This window comes from Lissotriton helveticus, chromosome 7 (assembly GCF_964261635.1).
Source record: "Lissotriton helveticus chromosome 7, aLisHel1.1, whole genome shotgun sequence".
NCBI lineage: Eukaryota > Metazoa > Chordata > Amphibia > Caudata > Salamandridae > Lissotriton > Lissotriton helveticus.
Window position 1 is genome coordinate 259019059 of NC_136068.1, and position 18659 is coordinate 259037717.

The window sequence follows — 18659 nt, forward strand, 5'->3', positions numbered from 1 at the left end:
ACTGTGACCCCCTGTTTGTTGTGCCACTTTCCTTTGCAAGCATATATGAAGCAGGTCTTTATAGATTATCTACATTTCTATTTAAGAAAACATACCTCTCCAAGACCAAGAGAGTAATTTTGTATCCAACAGTCACCATGCTATATCACCTTCATGTAACTTATCATTCAGGTCTTATTTTTTGGATCTTCTTCTATCCAGAGCCCCTGCTACAAAATGCCATTTTTTGGCTGGATAAATGAGAAATCCTGAATGTTTATTGCGAAATTCTTTATTTTTTTAATTCCTTTCGGCATAACAGCTGTATGCCAGAATGACTGCAAGCTTTTTCTAAGCATTGGCTTCTTTTCATTTGAAAAGTGTTAGTAACTGTACTTACATGAATATTTATAAATAAGATATAAAACTGAATGTCGTGAAATACAAGTAACATTGATATTCTTTCAATAAAGAAAATGTTTACATTAAGCACAATACAGCATTTTATTTAGATGCTTAAATGAATACAAAGAAAATAAAGATCACAAAATTATACATACTACAACGTGTCATACTATATGGTATAAAGGAATACAACACCAAGTAGGTGTTAACTAAAGAATAACTAAACATTCCAAAGGCAGCACGTGTTGGTTTGTGTGTGCTGTCTAAACACAATGCACTTTATACAGATTTAAAAGGTGTCAAAATTGTAGTTGCAACTTATTTCTTGCATGTAACTACACCATGAAAACTGATCTAAAATACCAGTTTGTCAACAGCTGTCATGTCAAGGATATTCAGAAGAAAATGCTATAATACAGTTTAGAGTCCAGATATATTTTAATGTTGCTGGCCTCTTTCGCGATTGTACAGGTTATGTGCAAAATCTAGGTTTGTCAAAAGATCATACTATAGCTGTTTCAAGCTTTTGCTAGGTAAACTAGATACAGCATTTATTACACAGCAGGGCAACACTAAAAGGAGAAACAAATATATGTTGGGTTCACAAGAACAAACATAAGCTTCACTTGAATAGGTCTAAAAGACTGTACAAATATACATTTCAACTATTCAGAATGAATACATGAAAAACTGTAGATTTGACTATACAGGTTAAACTGGTAGCTCATTTGTTGGGTCTAAACTACCAAGTGAATAAGGATGTTTGAAGAGAGACACAACTGAATGTACAATATGTGAAAAACGATGACAGAAGAAAATGAACTTGTGTGTTTTTGAGCCACCAACATCTTTCACATTTTTACTGTGTTCATCACAGCATCTCTCATGCAACTTCAGTCCACTAACTGCATGTTTAAAAATATTGACTGGAACACAAATGTGGCCACATTTTCACCAGCTAAATGGTATAGCATTGAGGCAGTAGCAATTTCAGGCTTGCTGAAAAAACAGTTTACACCCAAGTTCTTTTTTTAAACAGCTTATACTTGTTGGCTACTCAGCCCCACCCCAGATAAACTGCTGAGCATTGGTTCATCAACACCATCAGTCATATTGTCAAATTGTTCCCCATCTTCACTGTCCATTGTGCTGTTTTGCCATTCCATTTGTTGATTTGATGAGTTTTCTTCATTTTCAGTTGCATTTCTAGGAGGCGATTGCTTTTTAAACCAAAATTCTTCTACTTTTTTAAATGAGCTTTTTTTCCATTTTGATGGCTCTTCCTCACTTTCAGAGAAAGAAGCATTTGTTTCAGCAGCCAGTTTATCATCATTGGCATTTTCACTCATTGATGAATCATGTGTCCATGTTTCTCGCTTTACCCCAGCAGTGCCATCTTCAACATCAGATACTGGTTGCGACCCTGGTCCACTTGGAGAATGTGAACCTTCATCATCTGACGTACTAGGATCTTCTTGAGCACCTTCACTATCTGAGCCATCAGATGTGTTTTTGGGTTGATTAGCAATCTCAGTCTCTACATAGATGGAGGTTTTCTCTTTTTGGTCAGCCTTTTCTGGCCAGTTCACAGAATGTTCTGCTGCAGTTTCCTTAGATAAGCTATTTGAGTTTAAGACCTCAGCTGGAGACGTCACTTGGTTATCAGTTGGTGAATCTAAGTTTTCATTGGGTGACCCTACTTTCTCACTTTGAGAAGATACCATGTTCTCCCTTGGAGACAATGTCAGGTTTTCTTTTGGAGATAACGCCAAGTCCTCCGTTGACGACATCTGTTCCGGTTTAAAAGATGCTGTCTCCTCTTTAGAAGATTCCACTCCCCCTTTTGGACTCTTCTCAATACTACTATTATGATCATCAATGCTTTCATTAAGATCGTCATCAACATTTTCACAACTGTCAGAGGAGCTCTCATCTTTATTGGTATCCAAGTTCAATTTTTTATCAACCGTTTTGCTAACATTTACCCTTGTACCATTTTCATCATGATTTTCAAACATCCATTCAGCACCAAAGTCCATTTCATGTTTAACTTTGTTCAGTTCTTTCATATTAAATCCAAGTAGCACCCCATGTTTGTACTTTTCGCAATCTCGAACACATTTCTTTCTTTTATTGCTAAAATGGGACGCAATATCATTTTTCCATAGCCACAAACTTGCAGCTAGTTTCTCAATTTCCCTTCTACTGGGATAAGGCTGTTTATTGAAGTAATTGGTGAGAAATGTTTTTCTTGCTTCATAGGAATCATCTTCATGACCTTTGGGATCTATAGCGAGAACAACTGGTTCACCAGGCTTTTCATCAAAGATGGCGGGTGTATCAGTCTCATCATCAAGTTTCCGCCTTTTCATCAACGCCATTTCCACATAGTCAACTGGACGTTTCACGGGTGGTGTTGTTGGAGTTGAGTTTATCCTAAGAGGAGGATTCGTTTTTTCTTGCCCATTTTGTGTCTTTCCAACACCTCTGCAATGAACGAGGTGCAAGGTTATCGTTGAGGCGGTCATGTTACTTGTGTAAACACCAAGGCAATGTATACACTTGTATGTAAGTTTTTTCTCAACAGGATGAACTGTCTGGATTACTTGATGCCTCTCCCTCAAATGATGTGCAAGAGCATCAGATATGGGTCCCTTCAAGATTGAAAAACAGAGAGGACAAAGTGTTTTGCCCACATCTTTTTTATAAGGTACAGCTGCCTGGGGTGGACTTTTCACAGGTACATCTATCTTTTCTGGAACTTTGGGTTGTGGCTTTGGAAGGATAGTTTGGGCGTTCTGAGCATGATAAGCTACAGATTCAGCAGGAGCATCTCTCAGATTGTATGTGGTTACTAGTAAATGTATGTTTGTGTGACTACCCTGCTGCAATGTTAAGTCGAAAGTCAAAGTTGAATCAGTTTTTGGACCCATTTCCTCAGTGGGGTGAGCTGTTCTCATGTGAGCTGCCATCTTTTCAACATCATTGAAAGTTGAGCGGCAGTACGGGCAAGAAAGACCATGGATTAACATATGATTAAGTAAGGTATCGGTAGGCAAATAACGATTACAGTACAGACACTTGCTGGTAAAATTGTGTATTTTCATTATATAGTTAGCTACTGCAGGCACTTTCTCAGCCTTGTGTTCTTTTTCAAAGTGTACACTGTACACATTTTCAGGAAACAACTCATTGCAGATGGTACAGATTTTCCACTTCTGCGTTGATGAGGGATTTGCTGCAGCAGCAGCTGCAGCAGCAACTGCTGCAGCTGCTGCTGCAGCTGCTGATGTAGGTTTTGTGCCAGACTGAAGTAGTGATCTTGCTGCCTGATGTGAAGTCAATGATGCATGCTTCAAATGAGCTGGCAGGCCACCAGGCGAATTTGTAGATGGAAGAGAGTATCTAACTGGCCCTGTGGATCGCTGATCTGTTCCAAGAGTATAGGGCCTACCATTACCACCAGGCATCAACTGTTTCATTGCTTGAGACTGAGGGTTAATAGAGCCTGTTATGTTTCCACCGATAGACAATCTCATCTGATGTCCACCATAGGTTTGCTGTACAGATTTGACTGAATAGCTAGTCTGTTGGAGGTGAACATTAGACATCATGTTAACCCCTGGTGAATTTAATGAAGGCTTTGGTATGCTAAGTCGATTTACCATTTGTTGGGTTTGAAGATTTCGTACATTTCCACCAGACAAGGGAGACATTGGTGACATTGGGCCAATTCTTTGAGGCATTCCCAATTGCTTTTTATCCTGTGCTTTCGGGGCTATCATCATTAATGGTTTTGATCTTGGAACAACAACATTAGTATGCCCTATCATTGCAGTAACCTGATATCCGATTCGTTCATGGTCTTCGATTACATGCTGCACTAAAGCTTCGTAGGATTTCGGCATGAAAAGGCATCTTTTGCAGTGAATATTACTTTCTTCTCTGGGACTAGAATTTATAGAGACTGCACCATTCAGCGACTTTACTTCTGGCTTTGCAACATAAGGTGCTGCAACGTGTTGAAAATGTTCCCTGTATATGTGCTTTCTAACTACTTCATATAGAGGATCTCGGTAAGTGCACTTCTTACAGTAATAAACTGCTTGTTCTATGCTGTCAGCCTGTTTAGCTTTAAGAACATCCTGTTTATTCTTTTCTTTGAAACTACTGATGGCTAAACTTTGTGCAACAGCATTTGGGGCATGAAATATTTTTATGTGCATTTCCAAAGTCTTTTTGGCCCCATTGTAGGTACAGTATGGACAGTTGAGAAGGATGTTATTTTCAAAGTCATCATTATGAACGTTCCTGAAGTGACTTTTGTATGCAGAAAAGAACTTTGTAGAAAAAGGACAAGCGCTGCAGCAAAAAGGTTTCGTTCGGTAGTCCTTTAAAAAAAAGAAAACAAGATTTCAGTTAGATCTAGATTACAGCACATACATTCAAAAAGGTCAAAGATAATGTTACGGTAACAAATCTCAAGTACTATCAAAGGTAATCCAAGCAACATAATTTGCAATCTAGAAAATCGGTCTCTTAGTTCCAACCGATTTAAGGCTTACCACATTGGGGAGAAACTGGAAACCACTTCCAAAGGCAGTCATTAATGTTGCGCAACACACAAAACAGAAGGTATGTTGGGCTCATAAATACTCAAATCCTTTTTTTAAAGTTTTCAGAATCTAAGTTGATTTCTAGTTGCTTTTTGACTCTGCTATTCATCACAGTCAATCTTCACTACATTGTTCAAGGATTTAAACTATTATTTGGTACAAGTAAGTATGATGTAGGATCTCATAACGGATGGCAATATAACACGGTAACAGAGGTAAACTTTCTCACTAACAATATAATAAAAGTGTTGCGTCATCCACTAACAAACTTATGAGACATGTAATGGAATTTATGCGAGCATGACCTGATAGCATGTTTGAGCCAAGGGCTTCTTCCTCTTCCCATTTTTCTAAATAGACTGTAAAGTCTTTTGGCTGTAGTGATGAACTACTAAGAAAGCAAACAGTGGTTGTGCGTCTGAAGTCATTAAGCTTTTTTGACACAAGAAGATCGGAAGCCAAAGACGACTTTTTGCTGAAAGGTTCAATTAAAATGGGAACATAAATTACCCCCCTTTAACGCCCTCCTGTCCTATATATAGGAGGCTAACAAGTATCTAGAACACTTCTTATGGCACTCATCAATGTTAGGGGCAAGAGAAACAATTGCCAAAATATGGTCTTATAGATTACCTGTACAAACATTTAAGAAAATGCCTGACAGAGGTGTGGTCAGTGAGCCAGCCAGTCAACACAACCCTAATGCCTGTTCATTTTCTCAGCCAAGAAGACGCACACCATTTGGACATTCAGCATGCACTAACCTACTGCTGCCTTGATAGATTTAAAACCTTTAGATGTCCCACCCAACAATGTTGCAACAAGGTGGTTAGCAGCACTTATCACAAAGCTATCTACTCTACCTTTATTATCTTGCTGGAAAGCATATGTGCACCCGCTACTACAATAAAATAGCAACAGTGCCTTTCTTTATAATGTCCGATCAAGGCTATGTGTAGGGAATTCAAATACGGCTACTTCACCTAGAAACCATGCTCTTTGCAAGCATGAGGTCCTAACAAACATTCTGATTGATTTCACTTCAAACACCCAGTCTACTTTCTGACTGGAAATATGTCCCATTGATGGTGTTACCAGCACTAACAGGGCACTGAGGACTAAGTTACTTTTCCTGAATCTCCTGTATTCTAATCCGTTTCACTACTCTGCTTTCTAATCCTTAATTATTTGCATGTTCATTATTTGGCTGCCTTTAAGGAGGCTCTACTAAAGAGGTTGTTTCTTATGGAGATGGGTGGAATCGAACTTGATTGATGGATGCATGTCAGAAGTTCATGCACTGGTGGACGAGTCGAAGAAATAAATTTAGCGGCCACGAAATTTGAATGTGCTACCAACATGTTCAAAATAACAGCTGTAATGCAAATTAAATTAAAAGCATCACCCTAGACGAGCCTTCACAACACATGTTGGTGCAATAATAGCATTGAATAAATGGGGTGCAAACGCGCCAGTTCGAACTCTACCCCTCAACCATATTACTTCTCCACAAAAATAACATGTGGTTACTTTAGTCGAATACTGTGAAATCGAATAAAAAGCAAATTACTTACCTAGAAATCAGTAGTCACCCCATGAGTTTGGCCGTGCATGCTTAAGGTAAGAATTGCATGTGGTTCATGGACGACCAACACAGGATCCATATTGTGAGACTTGAGCCAATGAGTTTGATTAGGAGTTACTTATATAAAGTGGGAAAATTCTTCTCTAAACCTTAGAACGCATGTCCTTAGGAGCGGTATCCCACCCGATTACAGCAGTTTCAACACCACACAACTGATAAAGGATCAAAAAAGAAGTTCCATTTCATTGCCACACAATGAATTTGCTTACATGTTGTTTTAAACTCACTCAGACAGTTTGCCCCAGAAATTATTAAAGTTAGCATTTTGTTTTCATAACAAGTTTGTCGTATCTCCGTGAAGCACATTATTATCCGTATTCTTTAGGCAGCCTGTTTTTTACCCCCCCCCCCCTATTTTTTTTAGGTCGAAGCCTACCAAAGAGTGCAGTTGTATGGTTTGCTAAAGACATCTGGGGATATTCAAAAAGCTGACATAGGAATCCATTCATCCCACTGTTTAACCTTGGCTTTGTGGTTTGCGTAACTCACATTTGCTTGCTTTATATTTAAAGAGTTTCAGACTGTCCACCATGTCTTCGTTTCTTCTGTAGTGTATATATAACCTGTGTACCATCGATCTTTGCAATTTTCCACAAGTGCTCGATTTCTAAAAAAAGGCTTTTAAATTTTGTTATCATCTTGCCACATTTGGTGTGCGTTCAAAAGCAGATGTCAAATGTCAGGGCTTGTCTTCTGTGGAAGCTTGGTGTTTACTTTGCTTTCTCCGATTTCAAAAGGAAAGATTTAATCAGAAAATCTGGGGCTGTACAATGGGGAGGCTTTCCCCTTTTCCCTCATTAAAGGGAGTAGGGGCTCTGTAATAGGCAATATAGAATGAAGAACAACTGTTAGAATGTTAACCTTAGTTTCAGTAAATGGGAGCTGGAGGTCAAACATTTCTGCTGCCTTCTTATTAAAAGTAATAGAATGCAACCGTAGATGGGGACAACTCAGTTGGGGAGTACAATTCACATACTAGCAAGGTACCCAGGCCACTATCATCCTAAAGACCCACAAAATCTGGGTTCTGGGTCATGGAATGCCTGCCACGTTCATCTGTATCCTGGTTGAGGTCATCATAATGATCAGTCCACAAAAACAGAATACGCCCACTTCTATGAGGTGTTAAGCCTCCCGACCGGAACGCTAAGAAAACGCCAGGAGAGGTAAGGCATCTGGTCTAGCAGTCTGTAAAGCTGGTGGGCTCCTTTGTGCTGCCAGGGAGTTAAACTGGTCTAGAATAGTGAGCGGAGGTGGTGTCAAGTGTGGTGCAGAATTGTAGGCAGAACCGGCTTTGTGGTCGAAGTTGAGGCCTTGGTAACCGACAGCAATGGAAGGGAACAAAGAGCAGTCTGATTTGGTATCAGAAGGGCAGCAAAAACATTCTATTGGACCAAAGGGGCTGGCAGGTGCTCCAGTGGGGGCTATGGATATCCGAAATACATAGTACATGGCGTTCAGAAACTGTGTCTGATCTGCCCCAGGAGTTGAGAACTTCATGTAAAGCCGACCAGAATGTGGCCTCAGGGTGGGTGCTGCAAATATTAACATGTCCAGGAGCGGCGCAGTCACCTAGAGCGCAGGCCATCTATTAACATCCTGGCCTAAGCTTCTTTTGGCCTTGGGGTGTATGCTGCACCAGGATTCACAGGCCTGAACGTTGTCGTCCGAACCCAAGCACCTTAAGCGAATTTCAGGAAGTTCCATAATGGACATTTGACCATCACAGACCCTGCACTGCTTAAACCTTGGGTGTTTAAGGGCAACATTAAGAATTGGCAACTGAGAAGACAAGTTTAAAGAGAAAGTCTACAATTTCCTCAGGAGAATTCAGATACAGATTTGTGTCGGTAATGCAGAGAAAAGGTAACTGCTGTGAATACGCTGACTGATGCACTTTATTGCTCCAGTGACACCTCGAGGCTTCTGGCACTAAAGTGGAGGGAGCACCCTCTAGCCGTGGATTCAGCTTGATGCTGTAGATTTCAAAAGGCAAGGAATCTGCAGCTAGAAGTTGTCATCAGAACTAGCATTTCTTATTTAAGAGTTCAATATTTGCAGAGTTTGTCAAAGGACTAAAAACCCTGTAGGACACCGAAATGGAGAGGTTCAGATGGCAGCAATGAAGTAGAGAAAAACAGAATCTAATGTAAGTATGCAGGCTAGCATCTATAATATGATGACATTAAACCAGCAAGCGAAGCTTTGGCTGGAGCCGAATGGTGGAACTGACAGTACCTGGGAGTTGTAGCTTGGGAACAAGCTTTCCAGGTCATGCTGAAGCCTGTAAGGAGTATTCATAAAGACGAGGAATCTGTGGGAACATGTAACCATCAGAACTGGTAGTTCTATAGTGATCTTTAACCAAAGGTGACCGGGCAGATGTGCACTAGATGACTATCCTGACCTGACCTGACCTGCTTGGGGGCCATAGCGCATCGTCCTCTTACCTGCCTGACCGCTAGTCTCGGCTGTCCTCCCTCCCGCCGCCGCTACACCAACACAGCGGCCGCCGAGTGGAGGGGAGGAACTACCAGCCCCAGACTCCTCAGCGGCATTGCCACCAGCCGCCAATCACGCGCCCGGAGGCGTTTGAAATCACCGGCTGGGCCCCGGTGGAGCGGGGGCCGTCCTGACCTGCTTGGGGGCCATAGCGCATCGTCCTCTTACCTGCCTGACCGCTAGCCTCGGCTGTCCTCCCTCCCGCCGCCACTACACCAACACAGTGGCCGCCGAGGGGAGGAACTACCAGCCCCAGACTCCTCAGCGATTCAGAAAAGGGGGTGGTGATGAACAGAGTGTCTGAATTAAGCAGACCACTCTTACCCAGTCCAAAGATCAGGGCTTGATCCATCACCGTTATTTAGCTCACTTCCCCATCCCAGCTCAGAACCTGGCTATATGCAAATTAGTCTGTCCCTGGCCCAGTGCATCATGGGAACAGAGCAGACCAAACTACCAAGCCAATTCTTACACTGGGAAGGAAACAAGCTTCCGGGGACCGGTTTCTGCCATTTCAGGCGTCGTCGGCCCGGCTTGCTTGAATCCTGATGGTGCAATATACCCTTCCACGCTTACGGTGATGAATCAAGCCCTGATCTTTGGACCATCAGGATTCAAGCAAGCCGGGCCGACGACGCCTGAAATGGCAGAAACCGGTCCCCGGAAGCTTGTTTCCTTCCCAGTATAAGAATTGGCTTGGTAGTTTGGTTTGCCCTGTTCCCATCATGCACTGGGACAGGAACAGACTAATTTGCATATAGCCAAGTTCTGAGCTGGGATGGTGCAGTGAGCTAAAAAACGGTGATGGATCAAGCCCTGATTTTTGGACTGGGTAAGAGTGGTCTGCTTAATTCAGGCACTCTGTTCATCACCACCCCCTTTTCTGAACCAGACTCCTCAGCGGCATTGCCACCAGCCGCCACCGCCAATCACGCGCCCGGAGGCGTTTGAAATCACCGGCTCGGCCCCCGCGTCGCGGGACGCGCGCGGGCGTTGCCGGGCTAAGCCCGGGCAAAGGGTGGGCCGTCTGTGGCCGTCCGGGGACGACCAGGGACGGGACGGGCCACATCTCGTGGTTCTGCTGAAAGGTACTGTAAAAGCCGTTCTCTAAAGATTGTGAGGGCCCGGTCAAAATTTGTATTTGTATTTTTGATTTGTAGAGCGCCTTATCACCCAGGGGTCTCTAAGCGCTTAGCGGCGAGTGGACACCAAGTTGTAGAGGGAGGACAGGCTAGCTGGTACCCCATGCCTCTTGGAAGAGCACGGTTTTTAACTTTTTCCTGAAAGGCAGGAGCTTTGTTTCTTTGCGTAGGTTCTCAGGCAGTTGATTCCATGCTTTTGGAATTGTGTGGGAGAACGTACGTCCTCTGAGGGAGGACAGTTTAAACCTTGGGCAGATCAATAGTGCAGCCTCTGCTGAACGTAAGTTCCTGCTAGGGGCATATGGGACAAGGCGTTTTTTAATATATTTAGGGGCTTGCCCATAGAAGGCTTTCTGCGTGATGCATAAGCCTTTGAACTTGGCCCGTTGATTCACTGGCAACCAGTGAAGTTCACGAAGGAGGGGGGTAGCAGGGGTCCTTCTTGATTTATTAAAGATGAGTCTGGCCGCGTCATTCATGACGATCTGAAGTCTGTTCATTAATTTTTTCGTGATGCCGAAATACATGACGTTGCTGTAGTCCAGCCGTGCCAGGATTAATGCTGACACTGCTCTCCTGAGAGTGTCCGCCTTCAGGATGGGAGACAGTTTGCGTAGTTGTTTCAACAGGCCTACACAAGTGCCCACCACCGTTGAAACCTGGGCTGACATACTGAGGTTGGTGTCGATAACTATGCCAAGGCTTTTCACTGTTACTGCCGGTACTGGGGGGGTTTCCTAATTCCGTGGGCCATAAGAGGTCACTCCAAGGGCTAGATGATGTTGTGATTGCAAGCACCTCCGTCTTGTCAGGGTTAATCTTTAGAAAGTTTGCCGTCATCCAGTTGACGGTAAATTTTAAGATATTTTTCAATTTTTGATCTATAATTGGGGAGTTACCTATTTGAATGATGATCTGAGTGTCATCAGCGTAGTTGTAAATACTGCAGTCCATCTGATTCAAAGATGAAATGAGGGGCTGCAGATATGCATTGAACATCAAGGGAGACAGGGCTGAGCCCTGTCGGGCTCCGCATGTAATCACAAAGACTGGACACGGAAGCCTAATAACTGCCAGGGGGGAAAGCAGACAGATCATTGCTATTGTTGTGTTTACTATTTTTGTCCAAACTGTTCTATACAAAACAGGAAGAAGGATCACATTACTGACACTGTAACCTGAAAAACCATGGCGACTAAACCTAAAACTCGCTCGACAAAGAGCAAAGTAGGAACCCCTCTTAAACCAAAAAACCCCGGCCCAGGGCCTGGTGATGAATCCACCCACAAAACCACTCCCACGGTCATTGATTTAATGTTAAGAAAGGTCGCAGGGGATATTGAGCGCGCAGAGAGACGCATATCAATGACCTTAACCTCCCTGCCACTGACACCAACTCAAACTGAGGATGTAACCCAAGTTGATATATCGCCTGAAGGGAGCCGTGAAAACTCACTAGACACTATCCCCTGTGCACAAGTAGCAGCAGAGGACCAAGCATCCATAAATACAGAAACAAACGTAACACCGAAACTACCTACTAAAAAACGCCAAAACAGAACCAGACAAACAAGGGCGAAGAAAAAGATCAATAAGTGTAGTAAGTCTAAAGACAGAGGATGAAGTCCTAATAATAGAACCCAAAGCCGCCCCAATGCTCCCGAGGTGGCTTGACTCTATAATTCTGGAGCTACAAAAGCACTTGGAGACATTTATAACTAGCTTAATCAAACCACTAGTGAGTAAGATAGATAAAATAGCTAGCGAACTACAAAGACAGGGTAAGGCAAGGGAATCCCCAACACCCACACAAAATCTTAAGGGGACCTCAACAAATAACGCCCCAGCCCAACGACCAGCATCATCCAATAACTGTGTTAGCTATGACCAATGCACCATTGCTCAGGTGCATGCTGCGACTGAAGGGGCAACTGCAGACAGGGGTGGGAGTACCAACACACATGGAAACTCGGATAGAAATAATACTCAATGACAGGGTGTGGGAGGGCCAAGGCAGCCAGATAACATCGGCACCTCATACCAGGCAAAAAACCAACAATATCTTACTGAGCATAATGCTAGAGCACAAGGCCCACTCCCATGTGTAAACCTACCCCCGGAAGCAAGCCCTTTTGTCGTTATCTTCACGGGGGTCCCAGGGCTAGGACGGGGGCGGAGAGAAACTTTCACAGAACTAAAACAAAAAATTACAACCTGGCTAAACATTCATAGACATTTACAGGGCGGAAGAGGGGGGGAGATTTTACATTTAAGGAGAGCACAATGGGTGGGAACCAGAAAGAAAGAAATAGAGGGAAATTGTATTATCGCCAACTTCAGGGACCCGAATCTTGTGGAGTATATATTAGCTAATGACAACAGAAACACCACTAGCACAATAAGGACCTTGCCACTAGCATACTTTTACCCCAGGAAATTGGTGACACGCCAACCAAACTTTCACTTCCCGGGAAGGAACAGATTCACAGTTGGACCTGGTCCTAGGCCCATGGAGTATTGCGTGCAAACTATAGCATACCAGAGAGGCCCCCAATAGACAAATAGATACAGCCCCTTACAATCCATGGATGAAAATGAATGACTAAGGGAAGCTGAGAAGGATAAGGGAGAAAAGGTTGTAACGCTGGCTAGAGGGGAGGAAGCGGAGGGTAGCGAAGGCACTCAAAACATGGCAGAAAATCTAAACAACAAAACAACAGAAATAGCGAGAGTTGGCAACGAAACGCTAATAGATTCAAACCCTGTTTTATGGGATATGAACAGCGGGGAAGCACATACACGAAAAGTGAACATTCTGACATGGAATGTAGCGGGTTTAGCAGGTAAATTTGATAACCCTGAATGGAGGAATGAGATCCAGGGAAACCATATCCTGGCATTTCAGGAGACATGGGCAGTCAGTGCAGCATCATATCAAATAGAGGGCTATAAGTGCTTTTTTGTGCATGCACAAAAAGGTAGGGCGGGAAGAGCGAGAGGAGGGTTGGCGCTCTATGTCGATCTAACACTGGAAGGGAAATGGGACTGTTCCATCCTGGACATCACATACCCTGCAAACCGCAATATTCCAGAGTAGAGGGCTGAGGGTACAGTTTTTCAATTTTTACAACCCCGGACCCATAAAGGGAATAAATGGCGCACTCAGTGAACTAGATAAGAAACTCACACATGAGGCGGAGTTGAAGAAGGGGGGGGTGTACCAATGACAATAGTAGTGGGCAACTTTAATTGTCATCTCTGCCCAGATCTGCTTCAGGATCATCTATATTGGGACACTTGCCCCTTTAATGAGGTACCCCATTGGGAACATAACCAGGAGGGCACACAATTAAACGCAATGTTAGAAGCCCATTCATTAGTACACACGATGGACCTAATAGTCCCAGAGGCATAGGGTACATATGTTCCTGCCTTCAAAGGCAGAGGGAGTTCTACCATAATAGATTATATACTAATATCTTCCTTTGCTAAACACAGAATTGCCAGGGTCAAAACTAAATGGAGTCCCTTTAGTGACCATAACCCTCTTGTTCTAGAAATCAAACATGTTTGTGGGGTGGGTAAACCCAAGGGGGGGGGGAAATCAGCCTCCAGCCAACAGACCAGGGTAGGCGTCTCAAGTGGGCAAGGGTAAACTCTGATGAGTTTTATAAATCTCTTGTCCAAAATGGTAGAAAAGAGATAGAAGACTGTTTGGACCCCCTAAAGGAAGGTCCAGAATTAATGGAATCCTTCACAATCCTCACAAACATAGTGGATAAAATGCTGAAAGTCAAAGGCCAGAGGAAAGAGCAGAAGAACCCACGTTGGTTCGACAAGAGCTGCTCTAAAGCCCTAAGGGATCTAAAATCTTGTCTTAAAGTTAAACCAAGGAATAAGACAGAAGTGGCCACTTTCAGATTAAACTACAGAACCAAAGTAAAAGAGCGGAAGAAGCTGCTTCAGGCAGAAGTGTGGGCAGACCTGAGAGAGGCGGGAGAAAACAGGGATTTTGCGGAATTCTGGAGAATTGTAAATCGGCCCTGTTTCAACGAGAATTCTGCCCCGGCGATCAGTAGTAACATCCTCCCAGAGCAATGCGTTAATCACTTCCAAGGGCTATATAATAAGTTACACCTAGCAATTCAGGAGGGCGAATGGCAGGGCACACGGAGTGACCAAATCTCCCTCTCGCTAGTTGAAATAACAAATGCAATCAGCGGGTTGACCCCAAACAAGGCCCCTGGTCCGGATGGTACTCCACCGGATCTATATAGAAGCAATATAGACTTATGGGCACCAATTTTAACAAGGGTCATAAATGCAACCATTAAATCTGACCTACCACGCTCCTGGTCCACGGCACTGATTGTACCGATATTTTAAAAAGGGTCCAGGGATGATCCTAAATGTTATAGGCCGATCTCGCTTATTGATGTTTCTGCTAAAATTTTGGGGCGAGTGATTTTAAACAGGCTTATGGAGTGGACTGAGGAACATCATATTTTGGCTGAAATACAATAGGGGTTTAGGGAGGGCAGATCGACAAGTGACCAGTGCCTAAATTTGTATCTTTTGACAGCTAAATATACGAAAGCAGGCAGGGGCACGGTCTACATGGCATTTATGGACCTAGCCACGGCCTTTGACAACGTCAATAGGTCTAAACTGTGGTCCATGATGCATAACCTAGGGATAGAGGAGGGGCTGGTTAACATCCTGAAAGAGCTGCACTGGAACACCACGGCCAAGGTCCGCTTCAGCCCAGAGGGGGGCAAACGGATCAATTTTTATGTTCAGGGGGAGTAAGACAAGGATGCATATTAGCCCCTTTTCTTTTCTCCCTTTACATTAACGCCCTGAAGGGTGCCCTTATTGCTCTAGAAGCTGACTCCCCTAAAGTAGGACCGCGTCATGTCCCAGTACTATTGTACGCGGATGACGCGTTCCTGCTAGCCAGGACCCCAAGGGCTCTGCAAATCCTGGTGGACGGATTTGTTGAGTTCATGGGGGACTTGGACCGGTCTGTCAACCTAACAAAATATTTTGTCATGGTGGCTGGCAAAAAACCCGCCAGCAAGAGCGTGTTTAAAATTGGGTCACATACCCTGGGCAAAGTAAAGACCTTCCCCTATCTAGGGCTGCTAATGGACGGGCACATGCAGTTTAATCACTTGCTTGAGGCCCATTGCACCAAGCTTGTCTCCTCAAATGGGGCCATCTCGAGTTTCGCCCATATATTGGGACGTTGGTGCCCAGAACAGATAATGGCACTATATGGCTCAATCAGCACAACAAAGGCCTTATATGGTGCTGAGGTATGGGGCTTCAGGGACTGTAAGCAACTTCAACAGCATGAAGATAAATTCTTTCGAAGAATTTTAAAAATCCCGCAAACCATCCCTGCAGAAATTGCCCATGATGAACTGGGGATGCCATATATCTCTGACATTGTTAAACTAAGGCCAACCATGGCATGGATGAGAATTTGGGCCAACCCGGAGGCAGCCCTGACCAGGGAAATAGTCACAGACTGTTTACAAAGAGACAAGGCCCTACAAATCCCTTGGTTGAAATATGTGAAAGACTCTCTAACAAGTATTGACCAGTGCCAACTTTTTAATGATCCTTCCTCGATTGTATATAGTTGTAAACTGAAGGTGAAAAAATAGCTTTTAGAAAAATTTGCCTCCGATAGAAGAAGTCGTGGCCTGGCAAAGAAATCATTAGCAGCCTATGACCTTGTAAGAAACGGGGAGGGAATGGAACCATATCTGTTTCTGATGTATAGCCAAAATGATCGTTTTTTAATGTGCCGTTTAGGCTCAATTGGCTACCAAACATTTTAGCTTACCCTGCTGGTTTTACTGTAACAATTGAGCAGAAGGGTGCCTGCGGCTGCGACAATAGGTCTCCGCAGGACACCCTTCATTTTGTACTTTTATGTCCTTTTTACAGCAACCCTAGACGTTCGTTTTTGGTAGACATTTTTAAGAAACAGAAATTCCGCCAAGCAAAAACTGTATTGCTGTTTTTACAGAAAGCCACTGATCCCCACACCCTATGCGCCATTTTAAGCTTTTTAAAAGTAGCAGTAAGATTGAGAAATACAAGAAATGAAAGTGAAATGAATGAATATGTTTTATAAAACCACACATGTCTTGGGAATTATATCCTCTCTATTTTTATTGTTGTTTTTAACATAAAAAGTTCAGGAATGAAATGTAATGATATTTAATGAAATTTTATAATGGTGATGTGCTTTTATGAGGAATTTTTATTCTTCGAAATAAAGATTTACTGAACTGAACTGACTATCCTCAAATAAGAAACAGATCTCATGTGGGCAACAAACATGGCTCAAAGCGAAGTCTCTAATACTAGTGGACGCAATTCTTATCCCTCGTGGCTCACACACACTATTCAGTCATTCCTTCTGCCTCCTCCCGCCCCACTGTGAGCATGGTTACTTCATTTGTTGAGTGATTCTGAATGAATTCCAATGGAATGCGGACAGGTTATTTACAAGTATTCAATAGCAGAACCTTTTTCATAGAGGTGCCTTGACTGAAATAGAATGAATGGGCAAGCCCATGTACATAAAGGCGCCCGCCCTCCTTTTAAGTTGCGTGAAGAGGGCCCAGTTTAATTTTAGGAAAGGACTAGCCTGGTTTTGAGGTACTTGCAAGAAACGTGTCAGGGCTAACTAGCCATTTACAATCTAATGGCTAATCTGCCACTCTACAAAGAAATGCAGTTATTCAGCTTCACACTGAGCAGGTGAAAGCACTTGTGCGTCAGTCATTCTGTGCAATTGTAGTCATGATCAGCGGGGTGTGGAAGGTCAACCAGGGAAGGGTGCATCCTGTATTAGACAGTTACTGCATACTATTCATCAAAACCAACTTTGATGAGAAGAACGCCAACTTGTAATAGAGGCCATACTCTGGGTGACAATTTAGAAAATACATTTTAAGTGTGCCATGGGCCTATCCCCTTTGTGGGATGACCCATTAGTGAATTTCTTTCCCCCTAGAAAAGTATTCAGAGACTTGTACTGGAACATGCGTGTGCTAATACGATTTGGCCGTTGTATCAGGCCATCACTAACAGTGGAATTCCTAGGACTAAAACACTCTCCAGTCCTCGAGGGTTATTGGGACTGGATTACCATCCCTGGGGACAGGAAGAAATATCATCAATTCAGGGTGGGGACATTACCACTCAATGCCTTCACCGCGAAATGGCGCGGGGGACAATGTTCCACCTGCCCCATCTGCCCCACCCAACAGGAAGGCATTGGGCACATACTTTTTGTCTGCCCTGAATATAAAGTTCCTAGTATAACATGGCTAAAACCTATTTGTTTGAAGTTAGGCTGGAGAACAGGTCGCGAGTCCGTTAGGATTCTCCGAACTGATAATTCTCAGGCCGTGGTTATAGCTGTGGCTAAGTTTCTCCACTGGATGTGGATTACTCGAGCATGTAAAATGAGCCTACAGTGACATCTTAAGGGTTTCTTTTAAAGCTTTTTAATGGGTTTACGTCACCTCACCTGATATTATACACCTTGTAAAATGATGAATTTAGAGTTTTTTAACTGTTTTTTATTAGGAATGTTTTTAAAGGTATTTGTACAATGGATTGAATTTGTTTATTTATGACTTCAAACAGATTTAGTTAACATTTGCTCATATGTACGTAACTTATTGTTTTAATTAACTTATGGATGGTCTTCAATGGTTCCAAGTAACATGTGGTATTGTGAAAACCTGACTTCTGATATAACAGTGGGTAATTTTAAATTTGTAAGTGTCTAGTTGTTGTAATGTCTTTTATGATTTCTAAATGGAAATAAAAACTTATGAAATTGGAGAAAAAAAATTGAAATTTTAAGTGTGTTCTAAAATCCAAGAAGCAATGCATCGCAAATCCCCCAAGGGTAAACTGAGAAGTAAGGTACCAATCAGATTCAAGCATGCTGGGACTGGCATAATGAGGAGGGCATAGCAGTGAACAGAATTTTGTGAGGTGACCCGGTCTTCGGAGTAAGTTAGGGGCCGGTAGCTGTGTTTCAATTCGCTCTAACAAAAACAAGTGAAGCAGATCTCAAGCTGCTTTTTAGATAACTTCTGTAACCACCCACTTCTCCTGAATAGACTCCATTGCGCTCCAGAAGGGACAAGCAGACCAGCATATAAGCCCCTGCATGGACATCAGTTTCTTTCAGAAGCTTGTTCGTGTCCTCAGACAAGAAATCCATCAGCAAATCAGAGGGACTAGTGCACAGATTCATAAAGTTGAACCTTTTAATGGAAAAAAAGACCATTTCACAGAACAGGGAGGGAAATAAGGCAACTATCGTAAAGA

At 43.1% G+C, this 18659-nt stretch overlaps 1 protein-coding gene across 1 annotated transcript in view; it reads right to left on the reverse strand.

Annotated features, from left to right (window-relative positions):
- Positions 1 to 255: 255 nt before the first annotated feature.
- ADNP (activity dependent neuroprotector homeobox) overlaps positions 256 to 18659 on the reverse strand; it is a 117328-nt gene continuing 98924 nt past the window's right edge. Inside the window, exon 4 of the mRNA XM_078652045.1 lies at positions 256 to 4775. Within this exon, the coding sequence (XP_078508171.1) occupies positions 1425 to 4775 (3351 nt within the window). The 3' untranslated portion in view covers positions 256 to 1424. The remainder of the gene's footprint in view (positions 4776 to 18659) is intronic.